The following is an 18,389-nucleotide window of genomic DNA, read 5'->3' on the forward strand; positions in this document are numbered from 1 at the left end:
AAAACGTTTGCCATCGCTCTTTTTTGTGTGTCGTTTCTCTTCGCTACGGGCCTTTTCTGTGTTTTCCTGTATGTTTGTGTCTTAACTCTTCGGCCTGCGGTGTGCTGAGGAGGACGCCCACGTGGCGCTGCCAGGCCCGCCCACCTCCTCTGCCCCCGCCACCCCCCTCGATGCCACCGGCCTCTTCCCCACCCCTGACGCCCGCCCGGTGTTCCCTCGGCGATGGGAAAGGACGAATGGAGCAGCGGGTCGACGGCACCGCCGCCGCGCTCCGGAACATCGGCGGGGGGAGCGCGGAGGAGGAGAGGGCGGCGAGGGGTGCGTGCAACGCACTGGCCCAACGGGCGGGCAGGGCGCAGTGCGACACCACAGCCGCCGCCGGTCTCGATGTACGCACGCCTTGTAGGAGCGCGAGAGCGCGCGTATCTCTTTTCTTCTTCACCTTTCGACACTGCTGCTTTCAGTCGCCTCCGCGCATCATCGCGACTTCAACGTGCATTGGCAGCGGAGGCAAAAAAGAACGGCTGGGTTAGCGCAGCGTAGGTTCGTTGAGACGCTCTTACAGCGGTCTTTTTGTCCCTCTGCGCGCCTGAGCGCTGTACCGTTTTTTTTTCTCGCGTGTCCCCATCTCGATGCCAGCCTCCGCCTTATTCTCCTCTCGCGTCACTTTTCCCTGCAGCGTAGCTCTTGCCACCACCACCCACCCCCGTCTGCGAGCTATCGCGGCTCCCACGAGAGCCTTTTCTCGTAGGATGGCGGCACTGCGCGCAGCAGAGCTGCTGACAAAAGCACTCCGCACCGCCTTCCCCATACCCGCCCCCGCCCGCTTTGCTTCTGCCTCCTCTGCTGTCCCCCTTGCTTCCTATGGAGGTGTGTGTGTGTGTATCTGTGTGCTCCGCCTCCCCCCTGTGCTTCTCACTTCATTTATCTTTCCTGAAGTGCTCAACGGCCCAACTGTAGCATCCACACAGCCACCCTCCCCCCATGTGCCTCGGCACCACCCCGCCTGGTGAGCGGCTGAGAGGGCAGCGCGGCGCACGAGGCTAGTGCGAGGGGTCTCCGAGGGTCCTGACCCGAGGTCGGCCAGCCTCCTCCTCGAGCGCCTCGGGTGCGCACGACAGACGCCACCGCCTGCGCCCTCGAGCTGGTAATGAACGCGTAGAGTGCATCCGCGGAAGAGTCGCCGAGGGACAGGGATGCAGGCGTGGTGCAGCCGTCACGGGGCGTCACACGGTGGTGTGCATGTGTGTGTGTATCACAAGTGCTTCGCGCCGCGGCGGAGAGGCCGAGATTCGTTTCCTTGCTATATAGAGAGAGCGTCGAAGTAATAAAGTTTAACACACAGTTGCTAACTCACACGCAAATACCAAAACAAACGGTAGCGCCTCACATCACCGCCACCTCCTCCCCTCTCCCTCCTGAGCGTCCCCCCATTCTCTGTGCGGGCCCGAGAGGGCGGAATCTGTGTGTGTGTGTGCCTAACCTCTCACTCTCACTTCTTGTGCTTTACTTCTTCTCCGTGCTTTTGTTCGTTCGATGGGTGCCTCATCGTGCACGCGCGTGCGCTTCTACTCTATTCTGTCGAACTCTTCTACACCCAAGAACGGCGCCGCCGCCATCGCCCCTCTCCGTGAGCGACGCTCGTGGTGTCGTGTCTTCCGCTTTGCGGACGGGCACATGTAGTGATTGGCAGATGGCCGTGACGGTGTGCCTTCCCCCCTTCTGCGCTTCTGTGCGCCTGCCTTGGGCGTCGTGCGGTCCCACTCGCCGGTATGCCCCCTCCGCCCCTCTTCCCGCCCACATCCTCTGACCCTCTCTCCTTTCTCCCGCTGCTGCTCACTCCTTCCACCTCACTTCGCTTCGACGCACAAACATGCACGGCACCACGCGTAGACGCACACACCGCAGCCACGATAGCCGCCACCCACGGGCCCACTCTCCTCCCGCCATTCCTTCACCTGTCCACCACCACCACCCACCCAGTCCCCCATCTCAGCTCCCGTCTGTGGCGACAATGGCGTGCAGCATCGGCATCATTCTCTATGTCGTCTTTCAGCTAATCGCCTTTATATTTCTGTTGGCTGCGGCGCCGCTCGACATGTTCCGCAACAGAAACGAGGCCAGGTTCGGCAACGGCGTTTGCCTGACGCTATGGGGTATGAAGAATCATTGCTACGGTGATCTTTACAGCGGGACCACAGACGAGCTGACGGAGACCTGCCCAGGCCGCCGTGACCGCTTCCGTGCCTCTCAGGCGCTGATTGTGTTTTCCCTTGTTATGTATTTCGTGGCATTCATCCTGGGCTGTGTTCTGCTGTTCTGCTGCGACATCTTGCGCTGGGTCTGCCTGGGGCTCAACCTCGTCGACACCATCACCGTGCTCGTCATCTGGGTGTCCATGGTGGTGACCTTCTACAAGGATGAGGGCGAGGATTGCCCAAACCTGAATCAGGGCGCGGTGTATGGCTCCGGATTCGTTCTGCTGGTGTTTGCGTGGGTCGTGAACCTCATCAACATTCTGTTCTTGCTAATCCCGTTCCCGGTACTGAGCGCTGATGCAGCTGTGAAGGAGTCGGCATAGATGGCGCAGGACGAGCAGGGTGTGTGTGGTGAGCTACCTTGGCAGCTCCCCGGCCCCCGGCAAGCAGACGCTCTGGTGCATGAGCGGGTGTGCAAGCCGCGCGCTGCCGTCCCTGCCGTCTGTACGACTCTCCATCGACTCCTTTGTGGTGGCGGGGGGACACCCCCAGCACCATGCGCAGGTAAATACACTCTATTTTTTGTTCATGTTTTTTTTCTACATCGCCTCACGTTCATCTATGGCTGACTTGTCATGCCTCTCATTCGTACGTGTGTGTATTTGTCGTGTATCCTCGGCCTGCGGTGTGCCGAGGGCGCCCACGTGGCGCCGCCCGGCCCGTCCACCTCCTCTGCCCTCCCCCCTCGATGCCACCGGCCTCTTCCCCACCCCTGACGCCCGCCCGGTGTTCCCTCGGCGATGGGAAAGGACGAATGGAGCAGCGGGTCGACGGCACCGCCGCCGCGCTCCGGAACATCGGCGGGGGGAGCGCGGAGGAGGAGAGGGCGGCGAGGGGTGCGTGCAACGCACTGGCCCAACGGGCGGGCAGGGCGCAGTGCGACACCGCAGCGGCTCGCGAACACATTGTGCGCCGCCTCTGCGCCCTTTCTTAGTGACTCTTCTTTTCACTTTACGTTTCACTTGTCATTGTTGAAGTGCTCAACAGCCCAACTGTAGCATCCACACAGCCACCCTCCCCCCATGTGCCTCGGCACCACCCCGCCTGGTGAGCGGCTGAGAGGGCAGCGCGGCGCACGAGGCTAGTGCGAGGGGTCTCCGAGGGTCCTGACCCGAGGTCGGCCAGCCTCCTCCTCGAGCGCCTCGGGTGCGCACGACAGACGCCACCGCCTGCGCCCTCGAGCTGGTAATGAACGCGTAGAGTGCATCCGCGGAAGAGTCGCCGAGGGACAGGGATGCAGGCGTGGTGCAGCCGTCACGGGGCGTCACACGGTGGTGTGCATGTGTGTGTGTATCACAAGTGCTTCGCGCCGCGGCGGAGAGGCCGAGATTCGTTTCCTTGCTATATAGAGAGAGCGTCGAAGTAATAAAGTTTAACACACAGTTGCTAACTCACACGCAAATACCAAAACAAACGGTAGCGCCTCACATCACCGCCACCTCCTCCCCTCTCCCTCCTGAGCGTCCCCCCATTCTCTGTGCGGGCCCGAGAGGGCGGAATCTGTGTGTGTGTGTGCCTAACCTCTCACTCTCACTTCTTGTGCTTTACTTCTTCTCCGTGCTTTTGCTCGTTCGATGGGTGCCTCATCGTGCACGCGCGTGCGCTTCTACTCTATTCTGTCGAACTCTTCTACACCCAAGAACGGCGCCGCGGCTGTCGCAGTGGCGTTCGTTACCTCCTCTGTTGGCCCCTCCAATAATTAGAGGGGGGGCCGAGGGGGCCCTTGTTGCTGCCAGGTGCGGGGCTGCGCTTAGCACCTGCGCGTGGGAACGCGCTGCTCGTTCCGAGCGGTGCAGTGGTCGGTGTAAACGACGCTGCTGTGATGTGTATCACGCGATGTCTTCTCCCGTTGCACCTCTGCCCTCTCCATTCTCCTCCTTTCATATGGTGTCGCTCCGCTTTTGTTTTCTTCCGCTCCGTCGGGCGTTGCACCGGCGTGCTTTGAGGGGGGAAAGGGTGGGGGCTCTTCGTCACATCTGCACGGTGGCTGGCGTTTCGGTACCTCACCTGTACCTGCGCGACCCTTCGACCACACACACCTACGCACAATCAGACACGCAAATTCACATTCACAGAAGGGCTTCTCTGCGGCTGGGCCTATCCTCCTCCTCGAGGCTCTGTAAACGTCATCATTACCACCATCCACATTGGTAATTTTTTTTGGTGTCTCTGATCGGCTCTCTTTAAAGGGGGTCTGCTCAGGGGCGCTTTAGTGCCGATCGCTCACTGGCCGCATGCGTGCCCGCTTTCCTGCGCCGGTGGACAGAAGCAAACGAACAGAGAAGCAAACAATTTGCGTGCGGGTGGAGAAAAACGGCTTTGTTTCGCTGGTGAGACGCTGAGTTGCTCGGAGTGCATCTCAGCGTCCGGTTGCCCTGCTGTGCTCGCTCTACTGTAAACCTTCTCTCTCTCTCCCCCTCCCTTGCAGCGTAGCCCTTGTTGCCCGTGTCTCGAGGCTCTCTTCCGTCGTCCTGCCCTTCGCTGCCTCGGAGAGCTGTCACGGCGGCTCTGTGCTTTGCTTGAGTTTGGGGCGGATGGGGTGGTACCGCGCTTGCTGTACCTGTTGAGCATCACGCGCGGAAACGCGCCGAACTTATTTTTCGGCGGTTGCTGCCTCTTCCCTTGGGCACGCCAGTCCTTACCTGCCCCGCCCAACACAAAACGATTCGTATTCGCCCCGCGCGCTCTCCCCCATTGCGTGCTCCGTGAAGCGACAGCGTGAAGGGAGTCGAAGGGAGGGGAGAGAGAGACTCCGAGACGAGTGTGCGAGTGCGGCATTTCATCTGATTTTTTTTCTTACGTTTGGCTGCTTCACAGATCACACACCGGCCCTCGTTGCCGCGGTCATCCAGGCAGGAGCCTGGGAGCAGGAGTCCGTCCTCTCGCCCTCTTGGCACTCGCGCTGTGGCGCAGTTTCACCTATGGCGTCAAGCGCCGCCCTCGGAGGTGCCTCCGCCCCTTCCTCGGCGGAGATCTGGATGACCACGCCGCCGCTGGCGGTAGGTGATGTTGAATTCCCTACGAACAGCGTCGTGTACGAGCGCCAGGTGTACGAGCTCCCGCCACGCTCGTTCCTTGACACGAACTGGTACCTCGGTATCATCCTCGTTGCGCTGTTGGTGCTTGTCGCTTACATTCTGTTGGCGCTGTGGGTTTGCCACCGCTTCCAATACTTGGATCAACGCAAGGCAAGGAAGGTTGTCGGGCAGGCATACCTGGCAAGTGGCTTCTTTGAGCTCGATCGCTGCATCGACGGCGGTGCCAGGGGGTCGGCACGGGTGCAGCGCAGTCGTCGCCGCAGCGGTGAACGCGGAGCTGAAACAGCCGTGTTCAGCGATGACTCTTCCGGGTCGCTTGACGAAGATGAAGGGGCGGACAGCTCGAGCAGTGGAAGCGACAGCTCAACCACGTCGGAGAGCGTCAGTGACGCTGTTGTCGAGTTGAACCCGCTTCGTCTGCTGTGAGCACTCCTGAGAGAGAGACGCAGCAGACGGCACGCATCAGAGGCGTGCGGGCACGAGAGGGAAGAGGTTGGTATTAGCCGCGAGCCGACGGTGTCGTACGGGGCACGCCCTCTCCTCTTCGATTACCCTCCCGACTCACCTGCCTACCCCCACCCCACCATATCACCCACCCACCCCCCTCTCTCTCTCTCTCCCTCCCAGATTACCTTCCTCGCTCACTGCATGTATATATATATATATATACATATGGGTGTGTAATGATTCCTTACTCGATGTTCCCGCCAGCGTGTGCGTGTGTGTCGGCCGGCTGGTTGCTTCTGAATGACATGGGCACCTGCTGATGCTGTCCATCACTTTGGTTGCGAGGAGATGAGGGGGGAGATGGGGAGGGCCGTAGCGATGGTGCCTCGATGGCGAATGGCTTTTACGTTTTGCGTCAGGGGTGTGCCTCTTTTTTTTTTTGTGTGTGTGTGTATGTGTCGAGGTGGGGTTGTTGTTTATTCGTCTCGAGGTTTAAATATATATAAATATATATGTATGTATGTGCAGTACGCTCCTCTCACCTCCTCTCCACCCCGTCGCGGTTTTGCAGAAGCCCTTTTCACACTCCCCCCTTCCGGCTTGCTCGAAGCTACCTCCTATGGCACCAATGTGCACACCCGCGTGCGTGTGTCGACGTGTCAACAGCTGCACGTCTTTCGCCGCTCGCCGCCTTTTTAGGTCTCCCCATACGAGCGTGCGCGGAGTTGGGGGGGGTATCGGTACCCGTCACCGCGCCTCGCTCTCTTTCGGTTTTGTTTTTCTTTTATTTTCACCGTTCTCCGCTACCGCGTACCCTCCCCCCCTCCTCCTCGTCCACTGCTGATGTATGTGTGTGTGTCTGTGTTATCTGACTTTGCTGTTGCGCGCACCCTCGTTCTGTAAGCAGAAATGGAGGAGAGAGGGGGGGAAGAGAAGAGGGGGAGTCGGAACGGGAGGCTCATCCTCGCGAAACTATTTTGTTGTGGTGGTTAGAAGAATGGCGCCCGCGCCCGGATGTGTGCGGAAGGGGGGGCTCTGACCTGCTTGTCTTTCCGCATCTACGCTATGTGCCTGTAGGCTCTTCACTGCTCATCATTGGTGAGCCGCACACGGGTGAAAGAGGGGCCTACGCATCGCATCCCCTCACCCCACCCCGGTGAGTGGAACATGCATATCACCGTTCCTGTCATGTAGTGGCCTCCCTGAGAGTTTTGGTTCAGGATCTCTTTCCTCTGTCCTCCCCCCTCCCCCTTCGCGCTCTAGCGCCAGTGTCGACTCCTGCTTCTCGAAGAAGCGGCTGCCAAGGGCCTCTCCGGCCTGGCGCTCAGGCGTACCGTAGCAATCACCACGATAGCAATACGTGATGTTGCGCGTCGATAGGATCTCGCATGCTCGGCACTCCTTCCCCGGCTCGCCTCGCACGCGGCGACGTCTGTGTCCTTCGGGCATGTGTGATGTGTCCGAGCGGTAATTCGTTTCGCACCCCCCCCCGCCACACGCACACGCGCGAAAAAAATTTTGGAGATGATGAGCCGCGCTTTCAGATGCGCACACAGGCAGGCCAGAGGCCGCGCTTCAACGCCCGAAAAATCTGGCAAGGGAAGTTGGGGAACAAACGTTGGCCTTGTCCCCCGCCCACCCCACCCTCGCATCGCAAGGTCTCTTCTTCGGTGTCCCCTCTCTCTCTCTTCGCTGCCCCAATGCTAACAGGCACACACCCGCACACAAACACACGCAGATGCAAAGAGAAGTTCGTATGGGGTCGCCCTTCGGACACAAAATGTTTGAGCGACACAATTCGAGTGGCGATGTCCATCTTTGTTCTCGAAGCATAGGGGGTCAGCAGTGTGTGCCGCCGCTCACTATGGCAGGCGCGTCATCGCTTACGGCATCCCTCGCAGCTCTCTCCTGCGTGATTGTGTTTTCACTCTACGCAGTCGGGTTCACCGTGATGATGCTCGCCATGGCGCATCGCTGGCGTGCGGTGCGGCGCGCTCACAGGAAGCTGCTGGCGAATACCCCGACCTTCCCCATGGCAACCAGCAGCGAGGAAGCAAACATTAGGATGGGAATGGCGAGTGGTGCGCCGGCGACGCGGACTGCAATACCTGCAGGCAGTCGGGGAAGCCTGCAGGCAAGCGACCGGAAGGCGCGCCGCCTCGTGAGGCAGCAAAGCGCTCTGGAGGGCAACGCGGACATCGAGGATGAACGTGCGGAAGCTCTTGGCAGCGAAACCGCTGTGGACGAGGCGGAGTTGCTGCCCCACCGAACGTCGCGGCTGCTCGGCAATAACCGGCTTGGCAAGGCAGGCAGCAGTGTCGCGGGCACAAGACAAAGGCTGCCCTCCTCGTTAGATGGCGCGGCCTCGGCGGTGCCAAAGATGTTAGTCGTAGCGAAGTTGCTTCAGCTGGAGGACCAGGACCTCACTGCCGTCCATGACGAGGCGCACGATGTGTCAGTGGCACGACGAGAGCAAGTTGGCCGGGCGCGTTCCATGGAGACTCCGTCACTGTCTCTCGTCTCATCAGAAGCATCATATATCCTCAGCGGTGCATCTGTGACGGAGGTAGGAAGCTGTCGTTGCGGTCACGGTGGTCACCATCTTCGGAAGCGCCTCTCCGTCAGCCGCAGTGAAACCACCATCGCGACAGCGGCTCGTGCTTCTGGCATGGCAACCCGGTCCGCGCCATCGTCCGCGTTGTCGATTTATCACTCCTCCGAATCGCCATCCGCGTCGCTGCCCAACAGCGTCGATGCCACGACAGAAGCAGTAGGGACAGCAAGCACGCAGTTGCCGACCTCCCCCGTACTCCTCCGGTATGCGCCGCTGTCTCTGAGTCACTTCACTCGTATCCCTCGCCTTCCACGGTGCGCGTCGACCCCGTATGTGTGGTGTGCGTATGAAGAGGATGCCAAAGTTCATGAACCGAATGCCTTTGCTGCGATGGCAGCGACGTCACCGCTGGTGTATCCGCCCTCGAAGGAGATGATGAGCGGTGTCTCCATCAGGTCTCCGGCTACCGCGAGCAGAAACGGATCTTCTGGAATGGTTGCACTCGCCGACGCCTAGACGTTCCGGAGCCGTACATGACGGCCAACGTCGGCGAAGGCCGCATGCGGTACTAGCCATTTCCGCGCTTGTCATCGAGAGAGCGCCATCGACACCTAAAGCCGCATTCAGCGGCAGCCGGCGCACCTCGCTCCGGCGTCTTCCCCTTTGTCTCATGTGGTCTTCACGCTCGCTTCCGCCCGCGCCCTCGCTTCTTCAGTGCGAAAGCGCTGGGGTATTACAGTGCTTGTCACGGCTCACCGTCACACGCTGGCGCTGTCCTCGTGAGCACGCACCTCCATCGCGGCGAAGAGCGCCGCCCTCGCCCCGACCCCGAGGTGCCACATATCCAGAACGTTTTTGCATGCGCAGTATTTGCCCGGAAGGGAAGCGCTGTCGCTGTCATCGCTTGACTCAAGCGCAGATGTGCTTTGCCCTTCGTCGTTTTTTTTTCGGCAGCTGCGTGTGGCCACTCTGGCGGGTCGCGGTGAGGATGCAGCCGTCGACTGGATCGCTTGCGGCGGCAGAAAAAAAAGGGCAAGGGAAGTGTCGATCTGGCGCGGCCCACCAAGACGCTGCTGCTTGTGCTGGAAGAGGCTGCCAGCGCCCGAGGAGGAACAGAGCAGGGATTCCACAGCCGCATCGCGGCGAGGAGCGCCGTCAACCGCCAAGCCGGACGGTATAAGACTGCGGTTCAAGGTTGAAGCTCGTGCGTCTTGGCAGCCAAGACGAACCGAAGTCCGCGAGCGATGAGCGCACTCACCAGACGCGCAGCGACTTCAGTAATGGAGGAGAAAGAGGGGGGAGTAAATCGGAGCCGACCTCACAGATCCACCACTTTTTTGGCGGCAGCTTGATTGGTGGCTGATCGCAGCGGAAGCACACATGTGCGAGCTAGACAGAGTAAGTGCGTAGCCCACTGCCGGTCAGTTTGATGAAGCAGCTGTCCACGCACGTGAGCAGGCGGCCGCGCTTCGCAAGAGCGACGCCCCAACTTCACAGACGAGCGGCACCTCCCATCGGGTATCACACCCCTTCGCGTCAGGATATCTATTACGGCCCTCTGTGCACACGCTTATGCCCGCATCTGCACGTTCGTGCATGCGTCTTCGTAAGCGCAGAGTGGGGGAGCCTCACCGTGATGGTGTATGCTGTATGCTTTAGCGCTCGTGCCAGCCACGCGAGTTGTTCGGTTTCTGATCAGCACTTGGTGTGTGTGTGTGTGTGAAAGGGAGACAGTTCTCCTCAGCTTCACATCACCGCTGACACTGACGCTGACACCATGCGCTGACGAGGCTTCCCCTCTCAGTGCTCGAAAGGGGGCGAAAGAGGCTCGAGAGGGTGCGAGAAGGACAGCTGTGCGAACTGCTGCGTCTCCTTCCCGCACACACACACACATACACAATCCCTTCCGACGCCAATACAGATTCCTATGCACACCCTGCGTGACCTCACAGGGGCGGAGACGGCGGGAGGGGAGTAGGGGAGAAGGTTTGCCGTCCACCACGGTCGGCAAGCCGACTCACACGCGCAAGCTGTCGTGCGGATGTGCGTGAGTGGGCGTTGGTTTAAGTAAATCCTGTCTCCGCACGCATCGAATCGTCTCTTTTCCCTCCTCCGCCTCCCACCCCCACCCCTCCTTGCACACCGCAGCGAAACGTAAGGGGACGGAGGGGGGAATGCGGGAGGAGGAGGAGGGAGGAGGAAGAAGCGGTCGCTTTGTGCTCGGTGATGTCGGCATGCAACCGCTCACGTCATTATCTTTCACGCGTCTGACCTGCGTGGTTGGTCGACGCATGCGTCTCCCCTTTATCTTTCCGCTCGCGTTGTCAAGAGTCGCGTGATGGCATCACCTGTTTCTCCTCTGTGGGTGTGTCTGTGTCTGTGTGTGCGTGCGTCTCCTATACCGCTGCACCTCCACCTCTTGGCTTTCCTAGTCTTATCATCAGTTCAAGCCTGCCCTTCCCCTCCTCACCTCCACCCCTCTGCGGCGCAACTGGGGGCTATCCCGTTATCTGTGTGTGTGTGTGTGGCCACTTCTCTTTCTTTCCGGCCCCCGCCCGCCCGCGTGCGACGGCGCAGCACACCGCTTGAGTGGAGAGCTGTGTGACTTGTCCTTCACCTCTTTCGCAGGGGATTCCAAACCGACGGTGCGACAGCATCAGCCGCAGCAGCCGCGCGAATCCTTCGCGCCGGCAGGCTCGCCGTCCCCCGGAGTCTGTCGGTGTCCTCCCTTTTGTACTTCTCTGATTTGGGGTGTCCTTTTCTTCCGCGATGGCCGGCGTGGCCATCGTCCTTTTCACCACCCTCACTCGCGCTCGCGCACATCTGCAGGGACAACGCGCGCCACCCCTCCTCTCTCTCTCCTCTCCTCTCTACGGGCATTGAGTCGATGTGGCTCCTGCGCCTGCGTCGCCTTTCTTTTCGTTGCTTCTCTTCGCTACCCTCAAGCGGGGGGAGAAAAAAATGGGTGCGGTCGAAGGAGAGTAGTGTAAAATAGTGCAGAGAGGGAGAGAGAGGGGAGGAGAGCTGGGGAAATGCGTGAGTGACAGACCACATGCACCGATGGGCGATTTGTGTGCCTGTGTGCATCTAGACGAAGGAAGTGTGCGCGTGGGTGCTCGCACGCCAGTGCACTAACGTAGACGCTCTGGTGTGACGAACTGTTTTTTGAGTGGTGGCCGTCTTCGTCACCTTTTTTTTCGCCGCTTCCATTTTTTGCTTTCGGCCGTTCACGCTGATCGGTACGCCTGTTTGTTAAGGGGCTCGTTGAGCCGGCCCAGGTCGGTTGGTATGTCACGCGCGCCTCGTCAATTTAGCCATTGGTTCTGTGCCACCGCTCTCTGCAGACAGCATCGTTGCACCTGGTATGCCTCTTGAATCCAGCCCCCTCCCCCCAAACAACCCTACCACACACGCACACACACACCTACGCAGACAGATCTGTGCGCATCCCCGTGCGTCTGCTCTTCACCTGTATGTATATATATATATGTATCCGCGTGGATGACGGTACCTGTGCCTCCTTGACGGACGTCGAAGGTTAATCATACGGGCGCAGCGCTGGCGGGGGGGACACTCTGGCAAGGCCGTGAGACAGGAGAAAAGGCAGCCGCGTCTTTTTTTTGCCCGGCATGTCCTCCGCTCATCTTCCCGTTACATCTATGGCTCTGCTTGCGCGATCGGGACTCTCTATTGCCCCAATCCGAAAATACACACACACACACACGCTCACGCCTCCAACTGTATTATCTCGTGTGTGGCTTACATGTGCTTCTATCCTCTCTCTCGTTCCGCCCCACCCCCTAAAGTGCTCTGGGGATTGCACGCACGCACGCATGTGTGTGGGTGGTGGGAGCCATGCCGCTCCACGGCCCCCCCTCTGCTCGTGTCCTAAGCATATACACTTCTTTTGGGTGCTTTTTTCAGCTTTGTTTTTTTTTTGTTTTGTTGTTGTTGCTGTTGTTGTTGTCGGTGTTACCTCTCGCTTTCCTCTCCGCAGCCGGAAACATTCACTGGCCCTGTCATTCATCCCCACCACCAGCGTTCGTTCTCCTCTCAACTCGGCGTGTACGTGTGCGCATATAGTGAAACACTGCCTTCCCATCCGCGCGTATCCACGGCCTCCTCGCCATCTTCACGCACCCGCGCCCTTTCCTTTCCCACAGGCCGTTATTTTCGCCAGCTGTGCTTGCTCTCACATGTGTGTGTCCTCAGCGCATGAATGCAGACGCGTTCATGCGAACGGTCACCATTCGCGATGCACGTGGGACAGACAGATGTGCAGTGCGTGCAGAGTACGCCACGAAACCGTCTCGCTTCCTCTCCGCCCATTTTCTTCTCTTTCCTGTTCGGCGAGAGGCGAACCGGTCTCGTAGCACCGCTGTGTGCACACAAGCGTGCCCAAGCATACCCGTATCGGAATATATATATATATATATCTAGGTGTCTATCCCTCAAGCTTCCAAAAGGGAGAGAGATCAGGCGCAAAGGGCGTGGGTGCGTGGGCGGCACCTTTTTTTTTGCTGTTGTTTCTGATCATTGACTGCTCTCAGTCCTCCTACCCCCCCTCTTCTTTGCATTGCGTCGGTTTCGCTGCTCGCTCTTTCTTTTTTCGTTGCTACTGCTGCTTTCCACGGATATCTCTATCGGCGACACGAGGGGAGTGTAAGTTTTTTTGTTTCGCTCGAGCATTCGTCGCCATGCGCGTCCCCCTCCTCCCACCCACCCCCAACCTGCACGTCTGCCTGCAACCTATCCACTACTTATCATGGGACGACCGTTTTTTTTTTTCGTCTGGGGGGGCTGCTGTCTTCACGAGAGCTATTTTTTATTTCGTCCCTCTCTGTGTCCATGACTAACTACTGTGTGTCAACGCCCATGTTGGAAGAACGGGGAGGGGAAAGCGGTCGTTCGCCTCTCGCGGTCATCCCCCTCTCGCGCGGTTTGCTTATCTGCTTCTTTTTTGTTGTTCACAGTCCGCTTTTCCGAGTGCGAGTGCCGCCACTGGCGTAGATGCTGTGGGCCCCTTCCCTCACCGGCACACACGCACATCCGCTACCAACAACACGACTGCCCCTGTCTCCTCCCTCCCTCCCCCTATCCCAAAAAAAAAAATACCGAAGTGCAATACGTGAACGTATGCGCACGTACGCATACAAACGCGCACACATGTGTATACACATATATATATATATGTGTGTAAACAGGTATGTATGACTGGAAGGGTGAGAAGGCGAGCAACGACCAAACAATCAACAAAAAAAAACGAGATAACGCAAAAAGAGGGGAAAGGCGATGGCGGCAAAAAAAAAAGGCGTGCCGGAGGGCCGCTAGACGAAGACGATGCAATAGCAACGGGAGCGCAAGAGAGAGAGAGCTGAAGAGTGCAAGTACTCTTTCCTCTTTGGCCCTCTTCTCCTGCCGCGGTCGCACGCCTTCACTCTCTTTTGGTCTGCTTCTTCTGTTCTCTCTGTGACTTCGCCCGTCGGCCTTGTTGCCTCGTGTTCAGTGACGTCTGTGTGATTCGTCCTCCCCTTCGCCCCCACCCCTTTTCATTTTTTCATTTCACACTTTCTTCTTAGCCTCGCCGTCGCCACGTTTCTTGATTCTTCTCCATTTTCTTTTTTGGTCCGTCTTCACCTTCTTAGTGTGTTTGTGTATCTGCGTTTGCCCGCCGGTCGCTGTTGGTGCCATGCAGTGTCTCTGTGTGTACATCCTCCGTCTTTTCCTTTACCGGAAAGCCAGTCGGACTCATGGCCGCCCCATTGGCCCTCCTCTCCCCACCCAAGCACCCACCACAACTACCTCGCATCCTCTTCGCCTACCCCACCCCACTCCCTCTCTCTCTCTTCTCGCGATCCCTCATCGGCGTGTCGGATTCTGCTGTCTGTAAAGGGGATATGGTGGCCGTAGGTGGGTAGCGGGGAGGGAGAGAGGTGAGAGAGGTGGGGAGGGGGGAGGGCGCCACCACCTCTTCATGGTCGCGCAGCCGCCTGAGCTTCATTACATTCCTCTATTCCTTTTTTGCTTCATTCGGTGGCTCCCTCGCGCATCTCTCTCTATCTGTCTGTGTATTTATGTGTGTGCGTGTGTGTGTGTGTGTATTTATGTGAACCGACGTGTGGTCGCACGCGGGGCTCCTCCTTTGATTGTCACTCGGCGCGTTTCTTTTTGCTGCTGTTGTTGTTGGTGCGGTTGTTCTCTCTCTCCCTCTCTTCCCCCCTCCCTCTCACTCTTTTCTTTTTTTTGCATCGGCCCGCCCATCACCTTTTTAGCCCGCAAAGGTCCTCTTAGCTGAGCCGCTGTACTGCTGGGGGGGCGACGTGATTGAAATGCCTCTACGCGTGTCGGTGCGAAGGCGACTCTTTTTTTTTTCGCTTTTCTTTGCTCGTGGGTGTGCGGTGCGATTTGTTTGATCTCCTCTCGCGCCCCCACCCCCACCCCCTCGTGGTCCACTGCCGGACGCGAGACGCTCTGCCGTCGAGTTGGAGGAGAGGAGGGGGGAGGAGGAGATGGGAGTGAGGAGAGTGCATCGCTTCGTCACAGGAAGGCTGCATAGAAAGAGGGAGAGGGAGAAGGGGAGGCAGAGTGAGAGGGAGAGGGGGGGACTGCTGACATTCGCATAAGGTGCAGCGAGAAAGCGCAAACGGAATGGAAGGAGCGCAAGAACCCGTGGTTAGCATCGAAGCGTGGGGGGAGGTGGGAGGTGGCAGGGCGCATGCATACATCCACACGGACATGCGTGCGGCAGGCATCATCACCCTCAGCATATATTCGACGCGCTTCCTCCACTACAGCGACTGCTTCGATTGGCTGCCTCGCACTTTGCCGTTCCGCCGCTATCGCTTTTACTCCCTCCCTCGCTTGCTCCCCCTGTATACATGTGTGTGTGTGCATCTCTTCTTTGTCTCTTGCGCGCAGCCGAGAAGAAAACGACAACTAGCGGCATCACGCGTATTCTTGAGAACAGAAGAGGGATGCGTGTGCGCCCTATCCTGTGGCCAGGCGTCTAACTTGTGCTTTCGGGCTCGTCCCTTCATCCCCGTGCACCTCCCCTCCCCCACCACCACCACCACGCACACACGCAGCGCCCTCGGCATCTCGCTCTCTGCTACCTCCACCGCTCCAACCCCCTCTACACACACGTACACACATCCGAAAAAAAGGGAGTGGGCAGAAAAACGCTCATGCAGCCGTCTCTCCAGCATTCCTCTCTACTCCTCCTCAGCCCTCCACCACCACCTCCTCCACCCTCTCCCTCTTGTCGCTCCTCTCTCCCCCACACACACACACACATTCCATCACTGATGGAACAGAGCATTCTTCCTCACCGCTTGCCCCAACTACAGCCCCCCGCCCCAACTCTTCTCTCGCTCTGTCGCTGTGTCGCGCTGCCTCGCTTTCTTTGAAGGGATACGGAAAAAGGGGCAGCCCATCCTCGTGAAGGTGCGCAGGTCGCTCGTTGAGGGCGTTCCGGGGTACCGTACGAACGTCTTTTTTTTTCCCTCTGCTCCCCTTCGCTTCGCTTGAGATATAACAAACACATGCCCATGAGAGGCGCTCTTACGTCTGGGACAGGGCGGCTGCCGAGGCATCTGATTGCGGTGCTCTTTGCTGCCACGGCACTACAGGGGGCTCTCAGTGGTACACCGCTGGTCGCCCAGGCAGCCGATGATACACCGGAGCCCACGGCGTATGTTCGCCGCACCTACGAGGTGAAGGTGCCTTTCTTCACTGAGTACTGGTGGGTTGGCTTCATTATGCTGTTCGTTGGTTTCCTGCTGATTGTGTTGGTGCTGTACGTCACAGTGCAGTGCCACTTCAAGGAGTCTGACCAGCGCCGTCGCCGGAAGGAAGTGGAGGCGACTGAAATCCCTATGGAGGGCAGCAGCGATGACGAGATGGCGAGCCACGGGGGCAGTCACTCCAGCAGGAGTGGACAGTCTACTACCAGCAACCCGCTGTGCTTTCGTCGCTAAGATGCACGGAAAAGACGTCCGTAGGGAGGGGGAGGGGTACATGGGCGCCGGCGTGCCATGGAGCCCTGAAGCACTCCTTCATGTTCAGTACCGACCCCCTGGCGCCGCCCCTCGTGCGTCCCCTGCCGTGGCTCAGCAAAGATTGCACACAAGATAACCAATAGCCCCTCTTCAAGGCCAGACAGGTGGTACAGGGGTTAAAAAGGGAAGAGCTACGCATCATGCCGGGGGACCGTGGGAAGGTGCGCGTGGTAGGTGTACATCCACTTGGGGACGGTCCCCTCTCTCTTCCTCTCTTGACCTCTGCGCGTGTGACGATTCGCGTCGCCGCTGGAAGAGCCACACAGGCACAAATAGGGCCCGCCACAAGGCGGTGAAGGGGGCAGATGGCCTTTTTTTTCGTCCATGCGCTTGCAAACGCCTTCACATCTGCATGCCTAGACACACACGCGCCCCACATATAGATGTGTGTGTAGGTGCCTCTGCATATGCATGCAGGGTGGTTTCGATAAGAGGACTGCTCTCTTTAGGGGGTGTCCTCTCTCTTTCAAGCGTGTGTGTGTGTCTATGTGGGTGCTTCGCAAGCATCGTGTCTTCCTCCTTCACATACATGGGGGCCGACCCCCGCCACCCCCCGACCTCACCTCCCGTCACCAGTCGGCCCTCTCTTTGTTTTCTGTTCTGTCAATCCTCACAAGCGCTGCCATACCCTCGAAAGAGCGCGCGCGGGCCCTGATCTGGCGCCAGTCGACGAATATACGCATTTATACACCCCCTTTCCTCAGTCGCGCGCGGGTCCATTCAGAAGGTTATCTGGCGTGCTTACTTCTGGGGGAGGGGGAGGGGAATCCATGTGAGTCGAATGGAGTAGTCTCTACCGGCTTCGACGCGGGCCTGTCGATACCGAATAAACACTGAGCACATATCTTTTTTTTCGTCGATTAAGGCTTCGCTTGGAACACACTTTAGAAACGCACAGGTGAAGGAGAAGCCAGCGTGTGAGCCATGGGCAAGAGGGGGGAGGGGGCGCCGTCGTCAGTACCTGCCAACGAAAAAAAAAAGAGAGACCAGCACATTGTCGTCTCGGTAACCATTTCGGCCGTGTCTCCTCCTCCTCCCCACCGCCACCATCTCACACGGCTCCTCTCTCCACCGTTTGCGAGTGAGTCGTCCTGTGTCATCGTTTTTCTCACCTCTCTTTTTTTCTTTTATTTGCTTGGCTGTTTACATATGTTATAAATCGCATTTTCGGCACATCGTCATCTCATGTGCATCCCCTCCCCCTCCCTCTCTCTCTTAGGACGAACAGCTCTCCGCAGGACTCTGGCACATGCTCGCGGTGTCCTACTCCATTCCCTCCGCTGTTGTCGTTGGCTCTCTGGCAGGTACATGCCTGCACGCATGCGTCTCTAGGCGAGTGAGCCCTTCTCTCTCTCCCTCCTTACACTGTCTCGTGTATTCCGCAGGGGAGGGGGCGGCGTTCTGCAAGCAAAGAACGAAAAAGGCTTGTAGACAATAGAGCAGCTCATGCGTTCTTCACCCCACTCGGATTGGCTGCCTCTCGGGGGAGGGGGACGCCTTCACGTGTGTTTGCTGCCTTCCTCTTACCTGTGTGGGTGTGTGCATTCCTTCGCCCTTTACACTTCATCTGATATCAGGCCAGTGTGACCGTTGGCCGTTACTCCCCCCTCCGATATGTGTGTGCGTGTGTGTATGGATGCGCACAAACGCCGCTTTTCTTACCTTTCGAGCATAAAAGAGAGAGCGGGGGGGTACCTCATCATTCGGCGCGGGTGTGTGCGCTGGGCTCTTCAGGCATGTACCCCTTTTTTCGCAGGTGCTGCTCATTCACGCATCGGCACCCTTGTTGGACGGCGCGCATCTTGCCGATTGGACGTATGTTTATAGTGCCCCGTACTGAATGGCTCTGCGTGCGTGAAGGCATGGAGACGGAAATATGGTGGCCGGCGCATGCCTCCTCGTCTCTGCTCTCTCTATCCTTCACCTGTTGCTCTGACGACGGGGAAAAAAAGGGCCCTACCCCACTGCAAAGTACATCTCGTGGGGCCCACTAGCTCTCTTTCTCTGTATGTATGTAGCAAAGGGGGGAGGGGGC

General features: G+C 58.6%; 3 protein-coding genes across 3 annotated transcripts; all 3 read left to right on the forward strand.

Moving 5' to 3' along the window:
* Positions 1-5,179: 5,179 nt before the first annotated feature.
* On the forward strand, positions 5,180-5,722 carry LSCM1_07198 (uncharacterized protein; the record flags this gene model as incomplete). The annotated part of the gene is made up of 1 exon (XM_067324582.1): positions 5,180-5,722. The coding sequence occupies one exon, from the start codon at positions 5,180-5,182 to the stop codon at positions 5,720-5,722; it is 543 nt and encodes a 180-aa protein (XP_067180939.1).
* A 1,759-nt stretch (positions 5,723-7,481) lies between these two features.
* Positions 7,482-8,813, forward strand: LSCM1_07199 (uncharacterized protein; the record flags this gene model as incomplete). The annotated part of the gene is made up of 1 exon (XM_067324583.1): positions 7,482-8,813. One exon carries the CDS (start codon positions 7,482-7,484, stop codon positions 8,811-8,813), a length of 1,332 nt encoding a protein of 443 aa, XP_067180940.1.
* Positions 8,814-15,844: 7,031 nt separating this feature from the next.
* LSCM1_07200 (uncharacterized protein) lies at positions 15,845-16,273 on the forward strand (the record flags this gene model as incomplete). The annotated part of the gene is made up of 1 exon (XM_067324584.1): positions 15,845-16,273. The coding sequence occupies one exon, from the start codon at positions 15,845-15,847 to the stop codon at positions 16,271-16,273; it is 429 nt and encodes a 142-aa protein (XP_067180941.1).
* Positions 16,274-18,389: the final 2,116 nt, after the last annotated feature.

This window comes from Leishmania martiniquensis, chromosome 8 (genome assembly GCF_017916325.1).
Source record: "Leishmania martiniquensis isolate LSCM1 chromosome 8, whole genome shotgun sequence".
Classification (NCBI taxonomy): Eukaryota; Euglenozoa; class Kinetoplastea; order Trypanosomatida; family Trypanosomatidae; genus Leishmania; species Leishmania martiniquensis.